The following is a 20,868-nucleotide window of genomic DNA, read 5'->3' on the forward strand; positions in this document are numbered from 1 at the left end:
AGAGGAATTTTCTTGAGTTGGCCTTGCTGGACTTAACCCCGGACAAGAGAAAAATTGAAACGCCAAGAAACACCCTGAGAAAAGCGAAGAGGTCTCGTTGTGAGTTGGCAGGAAAGAGCTTTACAATCGACCTGGAGATACAAAATCCTAAAGATGAAGGAGAGAGAGGGAATGGAGCAGGAAAAAATTGAGAGAAGCTTGGGGGAAAGAAGGTTTGCTAGGCTCAAAGCTAAAGAGAGGAAAAAGCCAATTAAGAGTGAAGAGAACATGACTATTTCTAGCCTTGTTAAAATTTATAATCTGGATGAGGAGGAAGACTCAAAGGACAATTCTGAGGACAAAGATGCCCAAGTGGAGGAAGAGAATCTGACTGAAAGCCCCATTGAGGACCCGAAAGAAGAAGAGGAAGGAAAAGAAGAGAACAACAAGTTGGAAAGCGAGCATGAGTCTCCTTTCAAAAACCTCAACAACCCTGACACCTTTGAGGATGAAGAAATGGTGCCGCCTATGAGGCCGATCCAGGAGACTAACAACAACTTGGAGGAGCAATTGAATGAAATGAAGGAAAAAGTGGCCATGCTGGAGAAAAACTATGAGGAACAGGATAGGAAGGTGAAACATTTGTGCGATGCTTTCAATGCCATTTGCACTATCATGAATGGGGTACTGAAGAATGTTGTCCTGAGCATGGTTTCTGGTCAAGGCCGACTGAGGAAAATCAGGAAGAAAAAGGCCAAGAAGGATGAATGAGAGATGATTGAGGAGGAGGAAGAAGATCAGCAGGAGACTTGGGTGCAAAATTTAGGCAAACTTGAGATGGACTGGAACCTGATCAAGAAGGAGTAATGGTCTATTTGCTTCCTCTATTTTTTCCCTTTTTGTTATGTTTTACAACTGGTGGCATTTTGAGGCCTGCGTGCCCATTTTGAAAAAATTAATGTTAATTAAGTATGCTAAGACTGGTTTATTAAAGTTTGATAAGGATAATGTTGGTAACATAATTAGTAGTTTGGTTTATGGCAACTGCTACTATGATACTTCTGTTATTAGTAATAGGAATGATACTAGTATCCGTAAAAGTAGTTTCAAGGGTATGAAAAATTTTGATCATTTTTTATTAGAACTGGTTTATTACTCCTAGCTGTCCTACAGTTGGTGTATGGTTATTGATGTAATGTTATTTCTCTCTTTTCGGTCAGCGTTGTCTCCCTGCTAATCTAATAAAAAACAAATCTGAAGACTTGACCAATGTGAAAGTTTGTAAGAGAAGTGAGACCATTTCTTTATAAAACGTGGACAAGCAGCAGTGCAAGAACAAATGCAATCAAAAGGAAGCTTCAATGTTGCTATCATATACTTTCCAAAGTCAAGTAAATAGTAAGATTTAAGCTTTAGAACTGCAGAAACCAACAAGTCCATTGAGACACTGAGGAGAAAAATGAGAACCGTGCAGCCATGAGGAACGTTGTAGCCACAGGGTATCGCCGAAGTTGCTCAGTTCCGTGCAATTTTATGCAATCATAATTATAACTTGGGAGAGGATGGGAAAGGCAAAACAGTGGGAAGTAATGGACTTGAGAGTTTTTGAGGCTGCCCATTTGGGAAATATCAATGCCATTCAAGATTTAATAGACGAGATTGCGGATGTTTTGGAGCAAGTCACCAGTTCCAGCCAGAATTCAGTTCTACATGTGGCTGCAAGAGCTGGACAGGCAGAATTTGTGTCTGAAATTTTGAGAATCAAACCTGAAATCTTATTCTACGTCAATAGTAAGCTGGACACTGTCCTGCAGGAAGCTGCAAGAGAAGGACATTCGGCTGTTGTTGAAGGTGTTGTTGGAAGGATTTGCTACATGCTCGACGGCTCTGACAGGTCGGTTCTCCATATCGCAGCGATGAAAGGACAATTCAGTGTTGTTCATGAAATACTGTCCTGCAGGCCTGACTCTACCGACATGCTCTCCACAATCGGTGAAACTTTTGTAGATTCTGCAGTGGAGGCGAACCAGATCGAAATTGTCAAGCACGTGGGTGACCTTCTTCACACATCGAAGCTTATCAGGACACAAGACAACAAGGGCAATATAGTTTTACATGTTGCTACCAGGAAAAAGCTCAAGCAGGTAAGTGAGCAGAATGACCCACAATTAGGTAGCCCTCCCGTGCACAGAGATTTTTGCTTTATCTGTACGCAAAACCACTTGTCATCCGATTGTTTTTAAAGCCACTTTCCGAGTTTTCAAAGTATCTCTTCCGTTGAAGTTCCTTCATATTCATCTCCTCTCCTGCTGGTTATGCTTGTCATGGAATCTCTCGACCTTGACCTTCCCACACCCTCACAATTTCTCCGCTCCTTCCATGCCGATAGATGTGAACATGAAAGCCTCGCTACGACAGTACACACGCTCAATACAATCGACATAGTCTTGCGGGGCACCACATAGCATGTAATTGGAGGGCACCGATGTCACTATAATTGACTTTTCTCTGGATATTCCAAGCAACAAAGAAAGCTTGACTTTTCACTTTATTTTCCCTAGTCAACATTAAATAGATTATATTACGAGTCAGAAAGTGTATTTTCTATAATTTCAATTCAATACATTTCATTGATTTTAGTAATATTATTTCAATAACATGTTTGAGATTTTCATAGGCATATTTCTTAACTAATTTTCTTACTAGATTGTTTAACTTTAACATTAATTTTTCCATGATCTAACTTTATAAAAAAAACATTATTTCATTTGGGATCAAATTAACTTAAAACTATAGAAATTTTTCATAGTCACACATTCATTTATTGATAGTTAAAAAATATAAATACATTTTGTAATATGTTTATAACAACTGAAATTCTAATTTGCATTTTTCTTCTTGGTTAACTCTGAGGGGAGAGGATCCATTATTTGAACACCCTAGCTTTGTGCTTCTCAAAATCTCATGTAGAAATTTCTAATCATTCCCAATTTTTTATAGGCAAGTCCCTATTTATAACTAAGATTTTATGGCCACACCATCAAATATCATGCCACATCAGTATGCTTTTTGCCAAGGTGTCAAAAACAATCCAGAAAAAAGGTGAGACCAATGGTCGTGCAAAAGGGAGACCCATACTTATGTGGCTGATGTGGTGTCACATAATTGGTTGCTTTTAACAACTATGGGCAATCATCATCAGCAATAACAACTTTAAAGTAACAATTATTGGTGCAATGTTGTTAAAAAAAAAGGACATTAAATCAACAAGTGTAGGTATTAAGTCAACAAGTGTGGGTAATAAATCAACAACTACAATCACAACCATTGCAACGCACTTTGGGTCCTTTCCCCTATATCACCCTTAAAAGAACCTCCATGGACAAATCTCATTCCTCACGAATCTTCTCAACATCACACTTTTTGTTGCATTTTCCCTTTTGACAACCTTTCTTCTTCTTGGTCTAAGCTCTTAGCCACAACACTTGTTCTTAGATTCTCTTTGTACTCAACTAGAATTTATAGATTTTTAACAACTATTTCTTCCAAATTCTAGAATGTGAGAAACTTTTCTTCTCTTGACTTCTCATTACCCTCTTAGAGATTTCTCTATTGTTGCTCATCATTCCTTCTTAGAGGGAATAAATCTTATTTGTATTCTTCTTTATGAAGAAAAGCCCAAACATTGTCTCTTCCTTATGATATTTCAAGATTACTTCATTGTTGCTCCCCTTTTCTTTTTGAAGATAATATTTTTTACTATTCTAAATTTTCTATAAATATCTACAAATATTATTCCTCATTTTTTTCATTAATTGTTCCAATTTTCTTATCATAGTTAACAACCTTTTATTTTAGCATTAATTGATAGTTAATTATAATATTTAAATCTCTAAAAATACTTATTATTATTTTTTCTCTTTAATAATGTAGGTGATTCAGTTTTAATTTTCTTAACAAATTACTATAAAAATATTCTTATTTTTTTTATTATTTATATTACTCATATTTTATTCTTCTTAGTTCTAGTGATATTAATATTAGTCTCGATAAAAAATATGTATTGATACATTTATAATGCTTGAAGGTTTAATGGGGTCTAATAAAATTATATTCCTATGTAAACACATCCTTTCCTCTATTTTAGCTAAATATTTAACATGACAAAGCTTTTCTTTTGATACTTAGAATGGTATTTTGTGGATTTGTTTTTATCATTCAATACTTTTTTAATAAATTTGTTTTGATTAGTTTATATATATATAGATAGATAGATAGATAGATAGATAGATAGATAGATAGATAGATAGATAGATAGATAGATAGATAGATAGATAGATAGATAGATAGATAGATAGATAGATAGATAGATAGATAGATAGATAGATAGATAGATAGATAGATAGATAGATAGATAGATAGATAGATAGATAGATAGATAGATAGATAGATAGATAGATAGATAGATAGTAAGTAAAGTTTTAAGATTCTTTGTATAAGTTTATTACAAATTTTTATATAAAGTATGTAATAGGATGAAGTCTGTTATACTTTTAGAAGCATTGTAAGAGCAATTTTAGTGAGAACTCATTGTCAATCATTAGACTAAGGTTTGCATTTGATATTATTTTTTCATGGTCTTTTTAGATAATTTAATTCATTTCAATGTCTTTGCTTTAAAATATAAAATATGATATTATTGATTACTTAATGAAAAAAATTTATTTAAGTGAAACACAATTATATATGACCACACATGTTTATTTATCTTTCATCTAGATGACAATGCTCTTATTGACAAGAATAGTTAATTTGGTTCCTTGTTTCTCTACAATATTAAGAAATGAATTTTCCTATGTTCTAGTGTGATTTTTACAGCACATGAGTATTGGACTAGGAAATGAAAGAATGACTCTTTCTAGACATGTAAGTATTGTTTCTACTGCTTAGTGGCATTAACATATAATATCAATTTTACACACAAATGTGAAATTGAGGTTATGGATTTGTGTATTTACTTCTCTTTTTGCTACCATGGATTTAGAAGTAATTCTAGCATAGGCAGAGATTCCTTGTAGAAAGTTCAAGTGTGGACTAAAGATTGAAAGCTCATTTTATGTGCAAAAAATTAACAATCATATAGTTCATTAAAAACATTTTTTAGTGATTACATATGAGAGTAACTAGATATTTTAGGTCAAGGGCTAGTATTCATGAAGATTTTGTAGTGACTTTTGCTAAAATGATTTCTAATGGAAGGCTTTTACTTTGGTTCCTTCAAGTTTTCTTATCATATCATTTTTGTTATATGAAGGTAATGTTAGCTGTAAAAGAATTAGGTGTTATATAAAGTGTGGGTAAATAGAAATTGAGGGGCTTCCTACAAAAAAATTGCTTTCATTAATCATTATGGAAGGAGTCCCTTTAGACCTAGACACACGGTATGACAAAACTTTCAATTTATTTAAAAGATTTGTGGTTTATGTCCTTAGAAATGTGAGTTAAAGCACATTATGAGGTAGTTAAAAAGCATACACAAGTAAAATCCAAGTTGAAGTAATTGACTAAATATTTGAAATAAATTATTGAAATATTTATTAAGAAGTACATGAATAATATTTTATAATTTTTATTATTATCTAGTAAAATATATATACATCAAACTTAAATACTCTAGTTTAATTATTTAAAAAAAATCTTTGTATCATATATGATTTACTATTTCTTTTTCCTACCAAACATTGTGATTATTTATTTAATAGACTTGTTTTCTATTATACTAGGCTTTTTTAAAGACCAAAACTCAAATAGAATTCCCTAACTTATTAATAAAAAAACAAATGAATATCTCCAATAAAATTTTGATTATTCGGATATATTTAATATTTGGCAAAGTTTCTTCTTAAGGCTGACTATTTGTTCACATGAGCTTATTCCCTAACTTGGACATAATTTAATATTTGGGAAGTACCTGTCATGAAAGCAACAAAACTGAAGGCGCAAGAAAAGTAATACTGCATTAATTGTCTTATATTTTTTAATTGTTGCAATGTAAGTTCGAGAAAGCTAATTTATGAAAGCAATAATATTTGAAACTGCAAGAAAAGTCTAGTGAGGGGCCATGGAATTCGATCTTCAGCTGTCATTGTTTTACTGCTCATTTGTCTTTTCTTGTTAATTTAGAAAGAGGCGCATGCTACAAAATTCAATGTGCAAAAGTTAATTTTAATCACAATAAAACTTGGAAATTAAGATGATTGAATACCAATCCAAAACAGGAGTACTGGTACTATACAGATGAAGGAGAAGATTAGTGAAAGATAATCTCATTTTCCACCTTGAAAAGATGGGGACCTCCACCGTGAGATTGAAGACAGCGACGGTGGAGACTTTTTAAAAGAGGAAATTGAGAAGAAATTCCTACTTTCTATCAAAGCCACTAACCATTGATAATATTTATGTGTTTACAGTGGATGGAAGCCGTTCCCTTCAGAGCTTTCAAAGTCCGAGTCAGAAGAAGAATGGATCCGTCTCCGAGGAAATCTCTCGCTCGTTTCCCTTGAATTCGCTTCACATTCTTCTTCTCCCAAGTGCGTTATGATTGCCTCAGGGTCTCTCGATCTTGACCTTCCCACACGCTCACCATTTCTGCGCTTCTTACTTTTCCTGAGTCGGGCTTTCTTCATCTGATGGCCAGCAACCAGCCAGGCAAGAGAAGAGAACATAAACACCATGCTTCCTGCTCCAACGGCACACATGCTAATTGCAACCCACATACTTTTCGGCCCCACCACCACATAACCTGCAGCCAAAAAAGCCGAGGCTGTGCATCCAACTGCAACCCACATAATTTTGTTGATGAAAAACAAAAGTTTCATCAAGACTTTCTTATGAAAGGGCACCACGGTCACCAGAATCAGAACTATAGCGAACGACGAGAACAAAGCCACGGTGTCAGTTATGACAAATACTTTGAAGGCAACGGTGTGTGCCATCACGGCAGTGCCTTCGTCCTCGCCGTCATTTTTGAGGCCTCCCGGCACGGTGAACATGGCAGCGAAGGCCACGGTAGCGATGAGCACCGCCACCACAGTCACGGTGTTCCCTGCACTTTTAATTCCTTCTTTGTGCAGCTGCCGCAGTTCTTTTGCCATGCCGTTCACTCGATCAGTCGTGTCGGCCGTCTGGAAATGATGAGCACGAACGTGGTGATTAATGGAGCTCACGCTGCGTTTGAGAGCGAGGTCGTCCCGCTTGAAGCGCTCCAGAGGAAGTTCGTAGGCGCGCTTCGCATCGAATTCCTTGAGCGTAGCCCCAATTATCATGGCTCCCGAATGAGCCGGTTCTTTCTCCAAGATATCCAGTGCCGTCGGCCCTTGTTTGTTCACTGCGTTCACATTTACAGTTGTACACGTCACCAGCCACCGGACCATCTGTGAGCACCCCAATCCATTAAAATTTATATAATAAAGCAAGAATCTGTCAGCACGGGAGGGCTATCTAATTGTGGGCCACTGCTTAGATACCTGCTCGAGTTTTTTCCTGGTAGCCACATGTAGGACTGTATTGCCCTCGTTGTCTTTGGTCCTGATAAGCTTGGACGTGTCAAGAAGGTCAACCACGTGCTTGACAACTTCGATCTGGTTCGCCTCCACTGCAGAATGTAAAAAAGTTTCACCGGCTGTGGAGAGCACCTCGGCGGAGTCAGGCCTGAAGGACAGTATTTCATGAGCAACACTCAGCCTTCCTTTCATCGCTGCGATGTGGAGAGCCGACCTTCCAGAGCCGTCGAGCATGTAGCAAATCTCCGGGTCGGCTGTTAATAGTGCTCTTGTTACTTCCAGGTGGCCGTGTGGCGCAGCTGAATGCAACGGGCTGCTTCCTTGCTTGTCCACTTTTCCAACGAGCCCAGGTCTCGCCTTAATCAGCTCCTTTACAATGTCTGACCACACCATAAATATACAAATTGTCAAATTAGAGATCCATTGTCTTCACAGTAAATTTTATCTTAAATGAAATTACCTGCGTGTCCTCTAGTTGATGCAGCATGAAGAGAGGTCCGCTCGTCTGGTTTTTCGGAGTCGAGGGCAAGCAAGGAAGCGACTTGAATCAAATCATTAACCACATGAACGTGGCCTTCCTTGCAAGCAACAAAAAGGGATGTTTCATAATCCTGATTAACTTTGTAAGCGGTTCGTTGGTCTTTTTCCAACAAAACCTTCACAACAACCGAATGTCCTTCTCTTGCAGCTTCGTGCAGGGCAGTATCCCTCTTACTATTGACGTAGGAGAAGATTTCAGGCTTGATTCTCAAAATCTCAGACACGAAATCTGCCTGTCCAGCTCTTGCAGCCACATGTAGTACTGAGTTCTGGCTGGAACTGGTGACTTGCTCCAGAACATCAGCACTCTCGTCTATTAAATCACGAATAGCATTGATATTTCCCAAATGGGCAGCCTCAAAAACTCTCGAGTCCATTACTTACCACTGTTTTTCCTTTCCCATATTCTCCCAATTTATGGTCATGATTGCATAAAATTGCACGGAAGTGAGCAACTTCGGCGATCCGAGGAGAGCACTACCATGTGGCTTACACCGTTCTCATGTCTTCACGGCTCTCATTTTCCCCCTCAGTGTCGTAACGGACTTGTTCGTTTCTGTGGTTCCAAAGCTTAAATTATATTATTCACTTGACTTTTGAAAGTATATAGTAACAACGTTGAAGCTTCCTTGTGATTGCATTTGTTTGCGCACTGCTTCTTGTCCACCTTTTATAAACAAAAGTCTTCTATTTTCTGGCAAACTTTCACACTGCTCCATCTTCTATTTGGTTGCAAGGAAAGTAGAGCGCATATGATTTCTACATTCTTTTTCTATTTAATAGTATTTTATTTCCTGTGGGTTTTTATTTCTCTTTCCATTTATTAATTTATTTTTGTTGTCTATCATCTATTTAAAAAAAGGTTTATTTAGGTAGTTATTTATTTGGATAAGCATTATTCGGTGTGGCATCTAGCTAAAGTAGAATATTGCATCCAAAGAGGTTCTTCCTATATGTTTCAACTCTTATCATATGAACAAGATAATATTTTTTACAATATCTTTAACAATTCTATTAGCATCTTCTTTTCTATTATTTTTTAACATTTTTCTTATGTAGACAATCTTTCGATTAAAATCTATGCCCAAATTCACACCTTCTAGATTGTTTTTTATTCATTAGCAAACCTCTATTTTTGTAGCAATTTTCACTACCAAACATTCTTTCCAGCTCAAACAACCTTTTGGAAAGTTTGCACTATTCTTTATCTAAACTAATTTAATATCAAGAAAAAATGATTTTCTATCCTTGAAATCTACTACCATATATTTGTAGTTATTTACTTGGATGTCAAACTTCTTCATGTAGTTTAGGAAACTATAAATATTTTAGTTTACATGGATACTTAAAAGTTGTGGAAATTGTTATGTACTTGGGCCTTGTTAAGATCTAAATAATGAGTTAATTTTGAGAAGATTTTAAATTTAGATGAAACTCAAATACCTCAATAGTTATGGCATCTATTATTCCATTTCTTTACATGTTGACCTATTCATGCTATATGCATCGAACAATTCTATTGTCCCAAATGTCCTTTCTATATATTTTTAGAGTATTATCCTTTTTTCTATAAACATTTTTATCTATATTGTTATGAGATATAATAATCCTATGAATTTGATGCATTTTATTTCATGTGTTTATGTAATATTCAATCTAGCATTAGTGTCTCATGTTCTATAATATTATTTGTGCACTTGAATGTCAACTTGAAAGCATATTTAAATATTTCACCATTAAGAAAAAATAAGAAAATTATAGCCCTTGAAACATATATAGAAGATGTGCCATCAAATTGCATGGTCTAAGAATCATTAACACTTTCACTAGGCCAAAAATAGATATTCTTTATTACAAGATCTAGTGAAACTTGGTTGAGTTCTTTGTCTATATCATTCACTTCATCAATTACCATGTGTTAGTCTTCTATTATATTTTGCATCTTCTTTTTCCTATGTAGTTTAATAATTTCACCCATTAATGGAATAGTAGCATATGCTGGATTCACTTGGATATTACCACCAATTAAAGCAACCCAATTTCAACGATGATCCTTAAGCTTGATATGATGAAGACATATGATAGGGTCAATTGAGATTTATTAAGTGGAATCTTGAGGAAATTTGGTTTTGCTGCTTCATGGATCAAATGGATTCAGGCATGATTAATACTACGAAAGAGGAGAGGACCCCGTTGTAGTTCAACTCTAATAATTGCCATATTTTTGTAGAGGGGCATAAAATGAAAGATGGAAAGAGAGGGGTTTGTGATGAGAGCGGAAATGGAGAGAGTAGCGAAGGCATTTATTAAGAGATTGAAGTGTGCCAACATATTTGATCAATCTCATGTATTTTATAAATATTTACAAGTAGAATTTCCACATTTAATTCACGTTTGAACTTCAAGGAGACCAACCATGCAAACAACTTGTCCACTATAAATATCACCTAAGAAATGGATTTGAATACTTCGATTGAAACCTTATGGCTTTGATTTCCTCATATATCTATAAAAAAAATTGTTCGTGAAAACATAAACATAAAGCCCCCTATAAATAAATTGCATGAAAACTAAAATCTGTATAAGAGACCTCAATAGTATTAGCCATATGTTAATTGTCTTACTTAGAGGTAGTATATAAAATTATACTTACACGAGAAATACATGAGTAGGAGAAATTTATGTTAATGTGAAAACCTTGATGATGCTTTTATTTATATTCAAACAAGACTTAGACAACTCAAATTTATAACATGGGCATGCATGGGCTCGTTGTGCTGGCAAATGATTTTGTTGGCACGTAACATAGCAGGTGGCTACAAATTATATTTTTATGATTATGAGTTCTTAATACTTCCTACACCTGCAGTTTCTCTTCATTTTTTTTGAGGTGTTTCCTTTCGCTTTGTCTCTATGGTAATCCACCCTTCGCTCTATGGCTCCTACCTTATTTTTTGGCTTATAGTTGAATCTGGGGGCCATGAAACTGCAGGGTGGTCCTGGGTTGATCAAATAGATATGATTTTGAGATGGACATTCATTTGTGTTTAGAGAGACATAGAGCGATGGACTATAAATGAGCAAGTCCTCATCTTATTTGTAACATACTTTTAATCAGTGTTCCACGGAGATGTGTCCCCCCCCCCTCCCCCCCCTTTTTGGCCACGTCTCGGAGATGGGGACATCTCCAAGATGGGGCGATGGGGACACGACATCCCCTGCCGTCCTGCCACCGCCACCCAAGTGCCGCCGGAGATGGGGAGACGTCTCCGCGTCTCCGTGTCTCCCAAGGAGACGTGTAGACGTCTCCACATCTCCTTGGGAGACGTCTGGGCATTTCCTTGTCCCTCGAGAGACATGCAAATGTCTCTTGAGGGAAGGGGAGACGCCCAGACGTCTCCCGTCACCCCCAAGTATATGGAATGTTTAAAATTTAAATTTAATTAAAAAAAAAAAAGTTGACTTTTTTGGGGGTTAAGGGGTAACCCTAATTAGATGTGGGCCAATAGAAAAATAACACCCGATGCCTTGACCCCAACTTGACCTCAACTTGGGGGCACTGCCCCCAAACCCCGGTCGAAAAATATAGGGGGAAACCGCGCCGATAGAAGTAGGGAAAATTTAACCTCCGAGTCTGATTAGGCTCCATATAACAACATAATTAGCATTGAAGAAATCTTGGTATTTAGATTTAGTATTTCAAATTTTCTATATTTTCATTTGACATGTAATTCTTATACTATTATACTCTCATACATCTTTTCAAAACTAGTTTTTCAAGTACTATATGTATATGTATAACTATAACTACTTATTGAAACTAATTGACTGCTTGTCCATCTAGAGTTTAATAATTAGAAACTAAAAAATTTGTAGTTAACATTCAGAAAAAGTTAAAAGCCTAACTCTAACTTCTGCAATTTTGAACGAGCTGTAAAGCAGCGTTGGGAAACGTGCTGCATGACTAAGAAACCCGTTTTGCTCGTTGAAACGGGAAACGACGTTCTGTCGTTACGTTTCTGGTAACATTGTCATACAGTTCAGCAGATAGAGAATAAAAAGCTACCAGGAGGCTTGCAGACAAATACACCTATAAATTAACTATAATAATTACAGATAAAAGGAGTATTGTCGAAAAAAATAGAGTTCAAAAACATCTAACATAGTTAAAGTCCAAACAAAACCAAATCAAATAGATCACATTGGACTTTAATAAATTGAGTCCCAGACTTTGACCTTTTCTATGAGCATCACGTCCCATCCAGTAGCTATTGTAGTCTTCTTGAATTTCCTTTGGTCCACAACTCTATCCACGTGTCATCTATTTCTAAGTTTCTCAGTCATACAACCATTTGTCATTATGAAAATATTTCAATGTATTTGTATCAATGGGCATTACTTGGAATCTTTGGGTTTACATTTTTTTTTATAATTTTTTTTTTTGTGGGTGACGAAATTAGAAGTGTTCAACATATTCGTATTGAGCTGCTCTATAGAAACATTTTGTAGAAAGTGTGTTATATATATTTTTATTTTCAGTATATCTATAGTGTCTATGATATAATCACTTGTATCCTTTTTCTATTATGTTTGATTTGAGGTAATCTTTAAGAAAATATCAACAATAGTATTGGGCTTTTAGAGCTCAACCTTATAAGTTATAATTATGGTAAATAATATAAGAATCCATATGTGTGATCATAGTATCTTAGATTTCTCTAATTTGTCTTGACAATAGAATACATATCTTATCAAAAAATAATTACATAGTGTCAAATCTAGATTCATTCTAGAGAGTTTGGAGGCCATGTATACTGTCCTTTACAACTACTATTTTAAAACCTCTTTGTAAAATTTTTAGTAGCCAAGGATTGATATCACCATTTATAATAAAACCAAGTAAGGATGCATGAATGAGTTTTGAGATCCAAAAATACCCTTAATCTTGATATTTATCATCTTGTGATGTTGAGGATGGGGAAAAACAACGTTTATGTCTTCATAGCTACCATGACAACCTTTGCATGCATTTTCATTATTGACACTTTTTATAATCCCCTTTTGATAGTCCTTTATTGATAGGATGGTTTCAAACCATATAGGGATTTCTTCAACTTGCAAACAAGGTTATCTTTACTTTTTTCAATGAAATGTTCTTGTTGTGACATGCAAATTGCCTCCTCCAAATCATCATGAAGGAATGCTAACTTCACATCTATTTTCTTAACTTCAAAGTCATAGGTTACTACAAGTGATAACTAGAATTGAATGGATGTCACTTATCTAGAGGAGAGAATCCATAATCAATTCCCTCCACTTGAGAATACCCCTTTGTGACCAATTGTGCTTTATGATTCTCAACATTGTCATTTAGACCTAGTTTCTTCTTGAACACCTATTTACATCCAACATATTTTTGTCCTTAAGGAAAAGGTATTAGATCCCATGTAGCATTATTCTTCAATGTAGCCATCTCTTCATTCATGGCTTCCATCCAAGAATATGCATCATGCATACCCATAGCCTCTCTAACTATCCTAGGCTCATCAATGCTAGCAATAAAAAAAAGAAAAGAAATTGGAATCCAACAAAGAACATCCAAACCTTTTTGGTATACATAACCATATCATTCAGATTGCTACCTATCATGACTAGACCTCCTTAATTATTGAGGTTTAATTTTTGCTCTTCTTTAGAACTTTGAAAGTTGTTTGAGTTGTCATCATCATAAGGTCCAACATGAGTGCATAGTTCATCTTTCATTGAAGTAGGTGGTACCTAAACTACCTTCTTTTTATGTTTTTCTTCCTTTTTTGGTAGTCAAGCAATAGTGGAAGGTTTCAACTCACAAAATATCACACTTATACTATAGAGAACCTTCTCTATGTAACTAGAGCCAAAGCATGTAACTAGAGCTCAGAAAATAAAGACCCACCAATCCTACCCTTTCCCAAGAAATACAAAAAGAATTGATGAAACTAAAAGAGGGGGTATTGCTAAACCAATTAGACACTCAATGTATTTTAATTTTTTTCTAGTTATGAAGAAGATCAAGTAAAAATAATGTTGTGTAGAATTTATAAATTTTAATGTCAACTCCGTAAAGAAATGGTATCCTCTTCCTAGTATGGATCACATGTTGCAAAAGGTGACTAGTAAAAATTTAATATTAATGATAGATGGTTCCTTAGGGTTTAACTAGGTTGTGGTCAAGTAACTCAAGAAACATAGGGAAACTTTAATAAACCCTTAGAGCATATATGTGTATGTGAGAATGCCAATTGGAAAAAAAAATGTGGGTTCAAAATTTGAAAGATTCGTGGACACTGTATTTTTATATCTAATAGATAAGATATTTGTTATCTTTCAAGGCAACCTAATAACTTAACAAAGGGTAGAAAAAAATACCACAAACATTTGGAGAAGATTTTCTAGACATTCCTTGTATGGAATCTCCTTAAATAATAATAAGTATGTGTTTGGTGTAGATAAATGAAAAATAATGAAACTCATTGTGTCCAAGGATAGAATCAGGATTGATCAATAGATGGCCAAGGTGATTGAACTCATTCTTAGGCCTAAAATAGTGAAAATCATTTTTTGGGTAGATCAATTGTAATTTGTGCCAAAATTTGTGGAGGATCAAGAAAACATAGAACATACTAAAGAAATGACAAACATGGAAGGAAGAAACATCAAAGACACTTATATATATATATATATATATATATATATATATATATATATATATATATATATATGATGTGCATCCTTTAGTAAGTCTTTACAGGGGTCAAAATTGATATATTTGATGATGGAGAAGCATGCATATGCCTTGGTAGACGACGTGAAGAACTACATGCCATATTTGATCAATGTAAAAGTAATCACATATATTCAACACATTTCCATGAAGGATATTCTTACTTAATAAGAATATTAAAGGAAAAGATGCAAGTGGACCAATAAGATCCAAGAATATGGTATTTAAGTTCAAATGACTAACTTGGTAATATAGGTTAAGGGTTAGCAAAATTGATGGTACATACAAACTATAGATTATTAAGGTAAATAAAATTAATGCTAGTCACACAAATCTTGATTTGTCATTGAAAGAATGAAAACATTATTTTTATTTCTTAAATATAAAATGGTTAGATAGAAACATAAAGCTAGTAGAGAACATTCAAACTATGATTATAAACTCATATGTCAATTCATGATAATTTGATGTGGAAAGATAAAAAATAATCCACCTACCATTAAGACATAAGCAAGTACCCTTCTAAAAATTAAAAACTGCACACAAAATCATTAGAACTAATTTTGAGTAAAAACTTTGCCAAACATCAATTTAGAAAATAACACTTATCCAAATAATAACTACTTAAATAAATCTTTCTATTTGCAATAGACAATATACAAACAAATAAGCAAATAAATGGAAAGAGAAAAAAAAAAAAAAAAAAGAAGAAGAAATAAGTACGCACTCTACTTTCCTTGCAACTAAATAGAAGACGGAGCAGTGTGAATGTTTGTAAGAAAAGAGAGACTTTCACTTATCGAACTTGACAGGAAGCAACGCGGAAATACATGCAATCTTAAGGAAGCTTCAATGTTGTTATTATATACTTTCCAAAGTAAAGTGAACAGTATACTTTAAGCTTTAGAACCATAGAAGCGAACAAGGCGATTACGACATTGAGGGGAAAAATGAGAGCCGTGTAGACATGAGCAACCGTGAAGCCACATGGTATTGCTCTTCTCGGATCGCCGAAGTTGCTCATTTCCGTGCAATTTTATGCAATCATAACTATAAATTGGGAGAGAATGAGAAAGGCAAAACAGTGGGAAGTAATGGACTCGAGAGTTTTTGAGGCTGCCCATTTGGGAAATATCAGTGCCATTAAAGATTTGATAGACGAGAATGCTGACGTTTTGGAGCAGGTCACCAGTTCTAGCAAGAATTCAGCTCTACATGTGGCTGCAAGAGCTGGACAGGCAGATTTCGTGTCGGAGATTTTGAGGATCAGACCTCAAATCTTATCCCATCTCAATAGTGAGCGGGATACTGCCTTGCACGAAGCTGCGAGAGGAGGACACTCGACTGTTGTAAAGGTGCTCTTGGAAAAAGACCAACGCATTGCTTACAAAGTTAATCAGGATTATGAAACGGCCCTCTTTGTTGCTTGCAAGGAAGGTCACACTCATGTGGTTAATGACTTGATTCAAGTCGCTTCGTTGCTTCCCCTCGACTAGGAAAAACCAGACAAGCTGACGTCTCTTCATGCTGCATCAACCAGAGGATACGCAGGTATTTTCATTTAAGGAAAAAGAAGAAAGTTTTAAATGCAATTATGTTGTGAAGACATTAGATCTTTAATTTGACGATTTGTTTAATCATGGTGTTGTCAGACATAGTAAAGGAGCTGATTAAGGCAAGACCTGGGCTGGTTGGAAAATTGGACAAGCAAGGAAGCAGTCCGTTGCATTCAGCTGCTCCACATGGCCATTTGGAAGTAACAAGAGCATTGTTGACTGCCGACCCAGAGATTTGCTACATTCTCGACGGCTCTGGCAGGTCGGCTCTCCATATCGCAGCGATGAAAGGACGGCTCAGCGTTGTTCATGAAATACTGTCCTTCAGGCCTGACTCTGCGGAATTGCTCTCCACGGCCGGTGCAACTTTTTTGCATTCTGCAGTGGAGGCGAACCAGATCGAAGTTATCAGGCACGTGGTTGACCTTCTTGACACGTCCAAGCTTATCAGGACACAAGACAACGAGGGCAATACAGTTTTACATGTTGCCACCAGGAAAAAACTCAAGCAGGTACGTGAGCAGCGTGGCCCACAATTAAGTAGGGACACATAAAATGGCATTTTATATGATTTTCAAAATGTGGAAACACAATAGATTTGGATGAAATTTTCAGTATGAAATCTTCATGATCTTTATTCTTTGTTGTAAAAACTTAAAAAAAACTCATCATATTTTGTACATATAAAAACTTTAAAAAAAAAATTTCAATGTCATGTAGAGATCAGCCTGTTCCATTAAGTAACGCTCTCGTGCACAAAGATTCTTGCTTTGTCAATTAATTATTAATAGATTGATGGGTTTGCAGATGGTCCGGTTGCTGGTGGTGTGTACGACTATAAATGTAAACGCAGTGAACAAACAAGGGTTGACGGCACTGGATATCTTGGAGAAAGAGCCGACTCACTCGGGATCCGCGATAATCGGGTTCGCGCTCAAGGAAGTGGATGCCAAGCGCAGCTACGAGCTCCCTCTGGAGCGCTTCAAGCGAGATGACTTCGCTCTCGAACGGAGCGTGAGCTCATTTAATCACCACGTTCGGGATCAACATTTCGAGACGACCGACACGAGCGACCGAGTGAACGACATGGCGAAAGAACTGTGGCAGCAGCACAAACAAGCAATAAACACTGTGACTGTGGTAGCGGTGCTCATAGCTACGGTGGCCTTCGCTGCCATGTTCACCGTGCCGGGAGGCCTTAAAAATGATGGCGAATACGAAGGCACTGCTGTAATGGCACACACTACCGCCTTCAAGGTGTTTGTAATAACTGACACCGTGGCGTTATTCTCGTCATTGGCGATAGTTCTGATTCTAGTGACCGTGGTGCCATTCCATAGAAAAGTCTTGTTGAAGCTTTTGTTCTTCATCAACAAATTTATGTGGGTAGCAGTTGGATGCACTGCCTCGGCTTTTCTTGCTGCAGGTTATGTGGTGGTGGCCCCCAAGACTATGTGGGTTGCGATTGGCATGTGTGTTATTGGTGCGGGAAGCATGGTCTTCATGTTCACTTCTCTCACCTCGCTCGTTGTTGGCCATCAGAGGAAGAAAGCCCAATTCCGGAAAATGAAGAAGCCTATAGATGGTGAAAATGTGACGAAGTCAAGATCCAGAGATCCTGTGACGATCATAACTCACGTGGGAGTAGATGAATATGGAGCGAATTTAGGGGAAACAAACGAGAGATTATCTGGGAGAGGAAACCATTCTTCTTCTGACTCAGACATTGAAAGCTCTGAAGGGAACGGGTTCTTTCCATTGTAGCCACACAGAAACTATCAGACATTGAAAGCTCTGAAGGGAACGGGGTCATTTTTAGCCGGTGTCGTAAAAAGAAATAAAATCTATAGTTGTGCATTAAGTCATTTTTATTGGTGCATTGAAATGGTATTGCATGATTGATTGCTTTTTCAAATCTATTGGAATCTTTTTGAGATAAGTATTGACATGATACTTTTTGTGCTTCACTAATAAACTAATTGTGCCTCACTATTGAACTAATTCTGCCTAACTATTATCTCAAATATAGGACCCCACATCACCATGGACCCTCTCCCTCCTTAACATATCTATATTGAAAAAATTCTATCTAAAATATGTAAAGATATATCATTTGAAATATAAATAAATAAATATGTCAAGGTTAGAGATGGGGGCATGATAAACTGGTAAATTATAAATATGTAAATTACATGTCTGAAGTTACATTATTTAGTTATATCTTCGAACATATTTAACATATATTTTTTATTAGATAAATTAAAAATATGCAAGGCTTAGGAATAAGGTCATCTTACAATTATGATTATGGTTAGGATTTGGTTTAAGACTATGTACATACAAAATTTAAATAGCTTTAAATTTGTCTTTGATGTTGATTTTTTTAGTCTGTACATTTCAAACAATTCATCCCCTTTTTATTTGCATTAGACATTATCCTTAGCAATCTCATCATGCAAGGCAAGGATAATCATTTCCCATGATGACTTATGGTGGGATTTATGTACTCGTAAGATTAGTGGTAAACTTTTACCAATCTAAGTCTTTTAATGATATTAGACTTCCAAAATGCATGACAATAATTAGTACTATGTTTCTAGATTTGATTGTGTCAAAGATTTTTTTGCATCAATGTTTTGAATCACACTTCATGATCCATCATCGAGATGAAAATAGAGAACATAAGGAGAAAATGGATAAGTTGTAGACCAGGAAACTTATCCAACTAATATGTTTCCTAGTTTGTAACTTATCCATTTTATCCTTACACTCTCTATTTTCACCCTGATGATGGATCATGGAGTGTGATTTGAAACATTGATGCAAAAAATCTTTGACACAATCAAATCCAAAAATATATTAATAATTTAAGTCTTTGTTTACAAATTTCTATGTATAAGAAATTGATGGTTATTTACTAATGTGAACATAAATTTAATCATTTGTATGTTTTAATTATGTGAAGGAGAAGAGATTCACTTATTATTTATTTTTTACTAATTTATATTACATTGGAAAGTTTTATATTTTTCAAGTAAAATACTAAATCAAGGAAGTTTGTGTGCTGTTTTTTTTTCACACTATTACCATGAATTGCTAGATATATTTAATTTAATTCATTTTTCAATAGATAAATAACATGAGCTTATTAAAATAGAAATGTGTATTGATAGAAATAATACTATTTGTGTAATTTATTGTAATGGTATAAGAATATATTTTTAGTAAGTAAACAACATCTTACATTAAATAATACGAAAAAACTAAAATAGAAAATATGAATGAACCATATTAATACTGAATTATTTCTTATATACTTTGTACTACAAAGTGATGATCTATGCTCACTTTAAAGATAGTTTATTCTACATTTCAAATGTCACTCATTACATTTATTATAAAAATTTAAAATTTTCTCAACCATGGTCAAATATTTTTTATTAAAATAAGTGGGGAAGGGCCCCAACCCATTATAGATCTATGACAAACCATCTAGAGGGTAAGTGCAAGAAGTTGTGTCCACTTAATATGGAAGTTTTGGACTTAGTTAAAAAGTGGAAATCGGGCGGAAAGAATAGGAGACGAATCGGGATCCCATTTTCTCTCGAGATCTCGAGCCTAAAAACAAATAGGATCCCGTGGGCCCCGAGATCCCGAGTCTAGAACCCCAAATGGGATCCCATTTCGAATATATAATTTTTTTTTAAAACAAAATGGGGTTCATTTTTGCCATACGGGATCCCGATTGAAGGAGTGGAGCCCTCCCAGAAATTGCCAGCAACCCGCTTGCAAGTCTTCCAGGTACCCCCAACACCCATTTTTATTCAATAATTCATATTTAGATTAATTTTTTAGTTAAAAAATTAGATTTTTAGTTAATTTTTTTTTTTATTTGTTAATGATTTTTAGTTTTAAATTTATTTTTTTTGTTAGAAAAAAATATTTTTTAGCTTAATAATTATTTTTCATTAGAAAAGTATGTTTTTAGTTTAAAAATTAGTTCAATTTAGTTTGAATTATTTTTATGAATTGATTAGATTAGGTTTTTTTTAAACGAATAAATTTAATAAAAATGTTGAAAACCTTGAAACGAAACCAAAACCCCCAAAAAAATCAAAACCAAAACATTTAATTTACAAGTTCAAAACAAAAATGAAAATGAAAACCAAAACCCAAAAATACAACAAAAATGAAACTATTTAAAACATCTAAATTGTATACATGTACCCCCTATGAGCACATAGGATCACATCACGTCCAACCCCTTATGGCCACATATGACCCCATAGGATCAACCATAGTGTCCAAAGGAGTCATGTATGTGGTCCTAAGGGGTCACACATGCACATTCTAATGTACATGTGTGACCCCTTAGGACCACATACATGACCCCTTAGGACACTATGCATGATCCTATGGGGTCATACATGTACATGGTCCTGAGGGGTTGAATGCATGTGTGATGGGC

At 35.3% G+C, this 20,868-nt stretch overlaps 3 protein-coding genes across 3 annotated transcripts; 2 read left to right on the plus strand and 1 right to left on the minus strand.

Annotated features, from left to right (window-relative positions):
- Window positions 1–1,541: 1,541 nt before the first annotated feature.
- On the plus strand, window positions 1,542–4,929 carry LOC131072777 (ankyrin repeat-containing protein At5g02620-like). The gene is made up of 2 exons (XM_059213776.1): window positions 1,542–2,123; window positions 4,858–4,929. Exons 1-2 carry the CDS (start codon window positions 1,542–1,544, stop codon window positions 4,927–4,929), a joined length of 654 nt encoding a protein of 217 aa, XP_059069759.1.
- Window positions 4,930–6,213: 1,284 nt separating this feature from the next.
- Window positions 6,214–8,600, minus strand: LOC131072792 (ankyrin repeat-containing protein At2g01680). Its single transcript, XM_058009048.2, has 3 exons — window positions 8,002–8,600; window positions 7,506–7,921; window positions 6,214–7,412 (listed from the first exon to the last, which is right to left on the minus strand). The coding sequence occupies exons 1-3, from the start codon at window positions 8,456–8,458 to the stop codon at window positions 6,444–6,446; spliced, it is 1,842 nt and encodes a 613-aa protein (XP_057865031.2). The 5' UTR covers window positions 8,459–8,600; the 3' UTR covers window positions 6,214–6,443.
- A 7,338-nt stretch (window positions 8,601–15,938) lies between these two features.
- On the plus strand, window positions 15,939–18,164 carry LOC131072776 (ankyrin repeat-containing protein At2g01680-like). The gene is made up of 3 exons (XM_059213778.1): window positions 15,939–16,281; window positions 16,497–16,912; window positions 17,208–18,164. Exons 1-3 carry the CDS (start codon window positions 15,939–15,941, stop codon window positions 18,162–18,164), a joined length of 1,716 nt encoding a protein of 571 aa, XP_059069761.1.
- The last annotated feature ends 2,704 nt before the right edge of the window (window positions 18,165–20,868 follow it).

This window comes from Cryptomeria japonica, chromosome 2 (genome assembly GCF_030272615.1).
Source record: "Cryptomeria japonica chromosome 2, Sugi_1.0, whole genome shotgun sequence".
Lineage (NCBI taxonomy): Eukaryota > Viridiplantae > Streptophyta > Pinopsida > Cupressales > Cupressaceae > Cryptomeria > Cryptomeria japonica.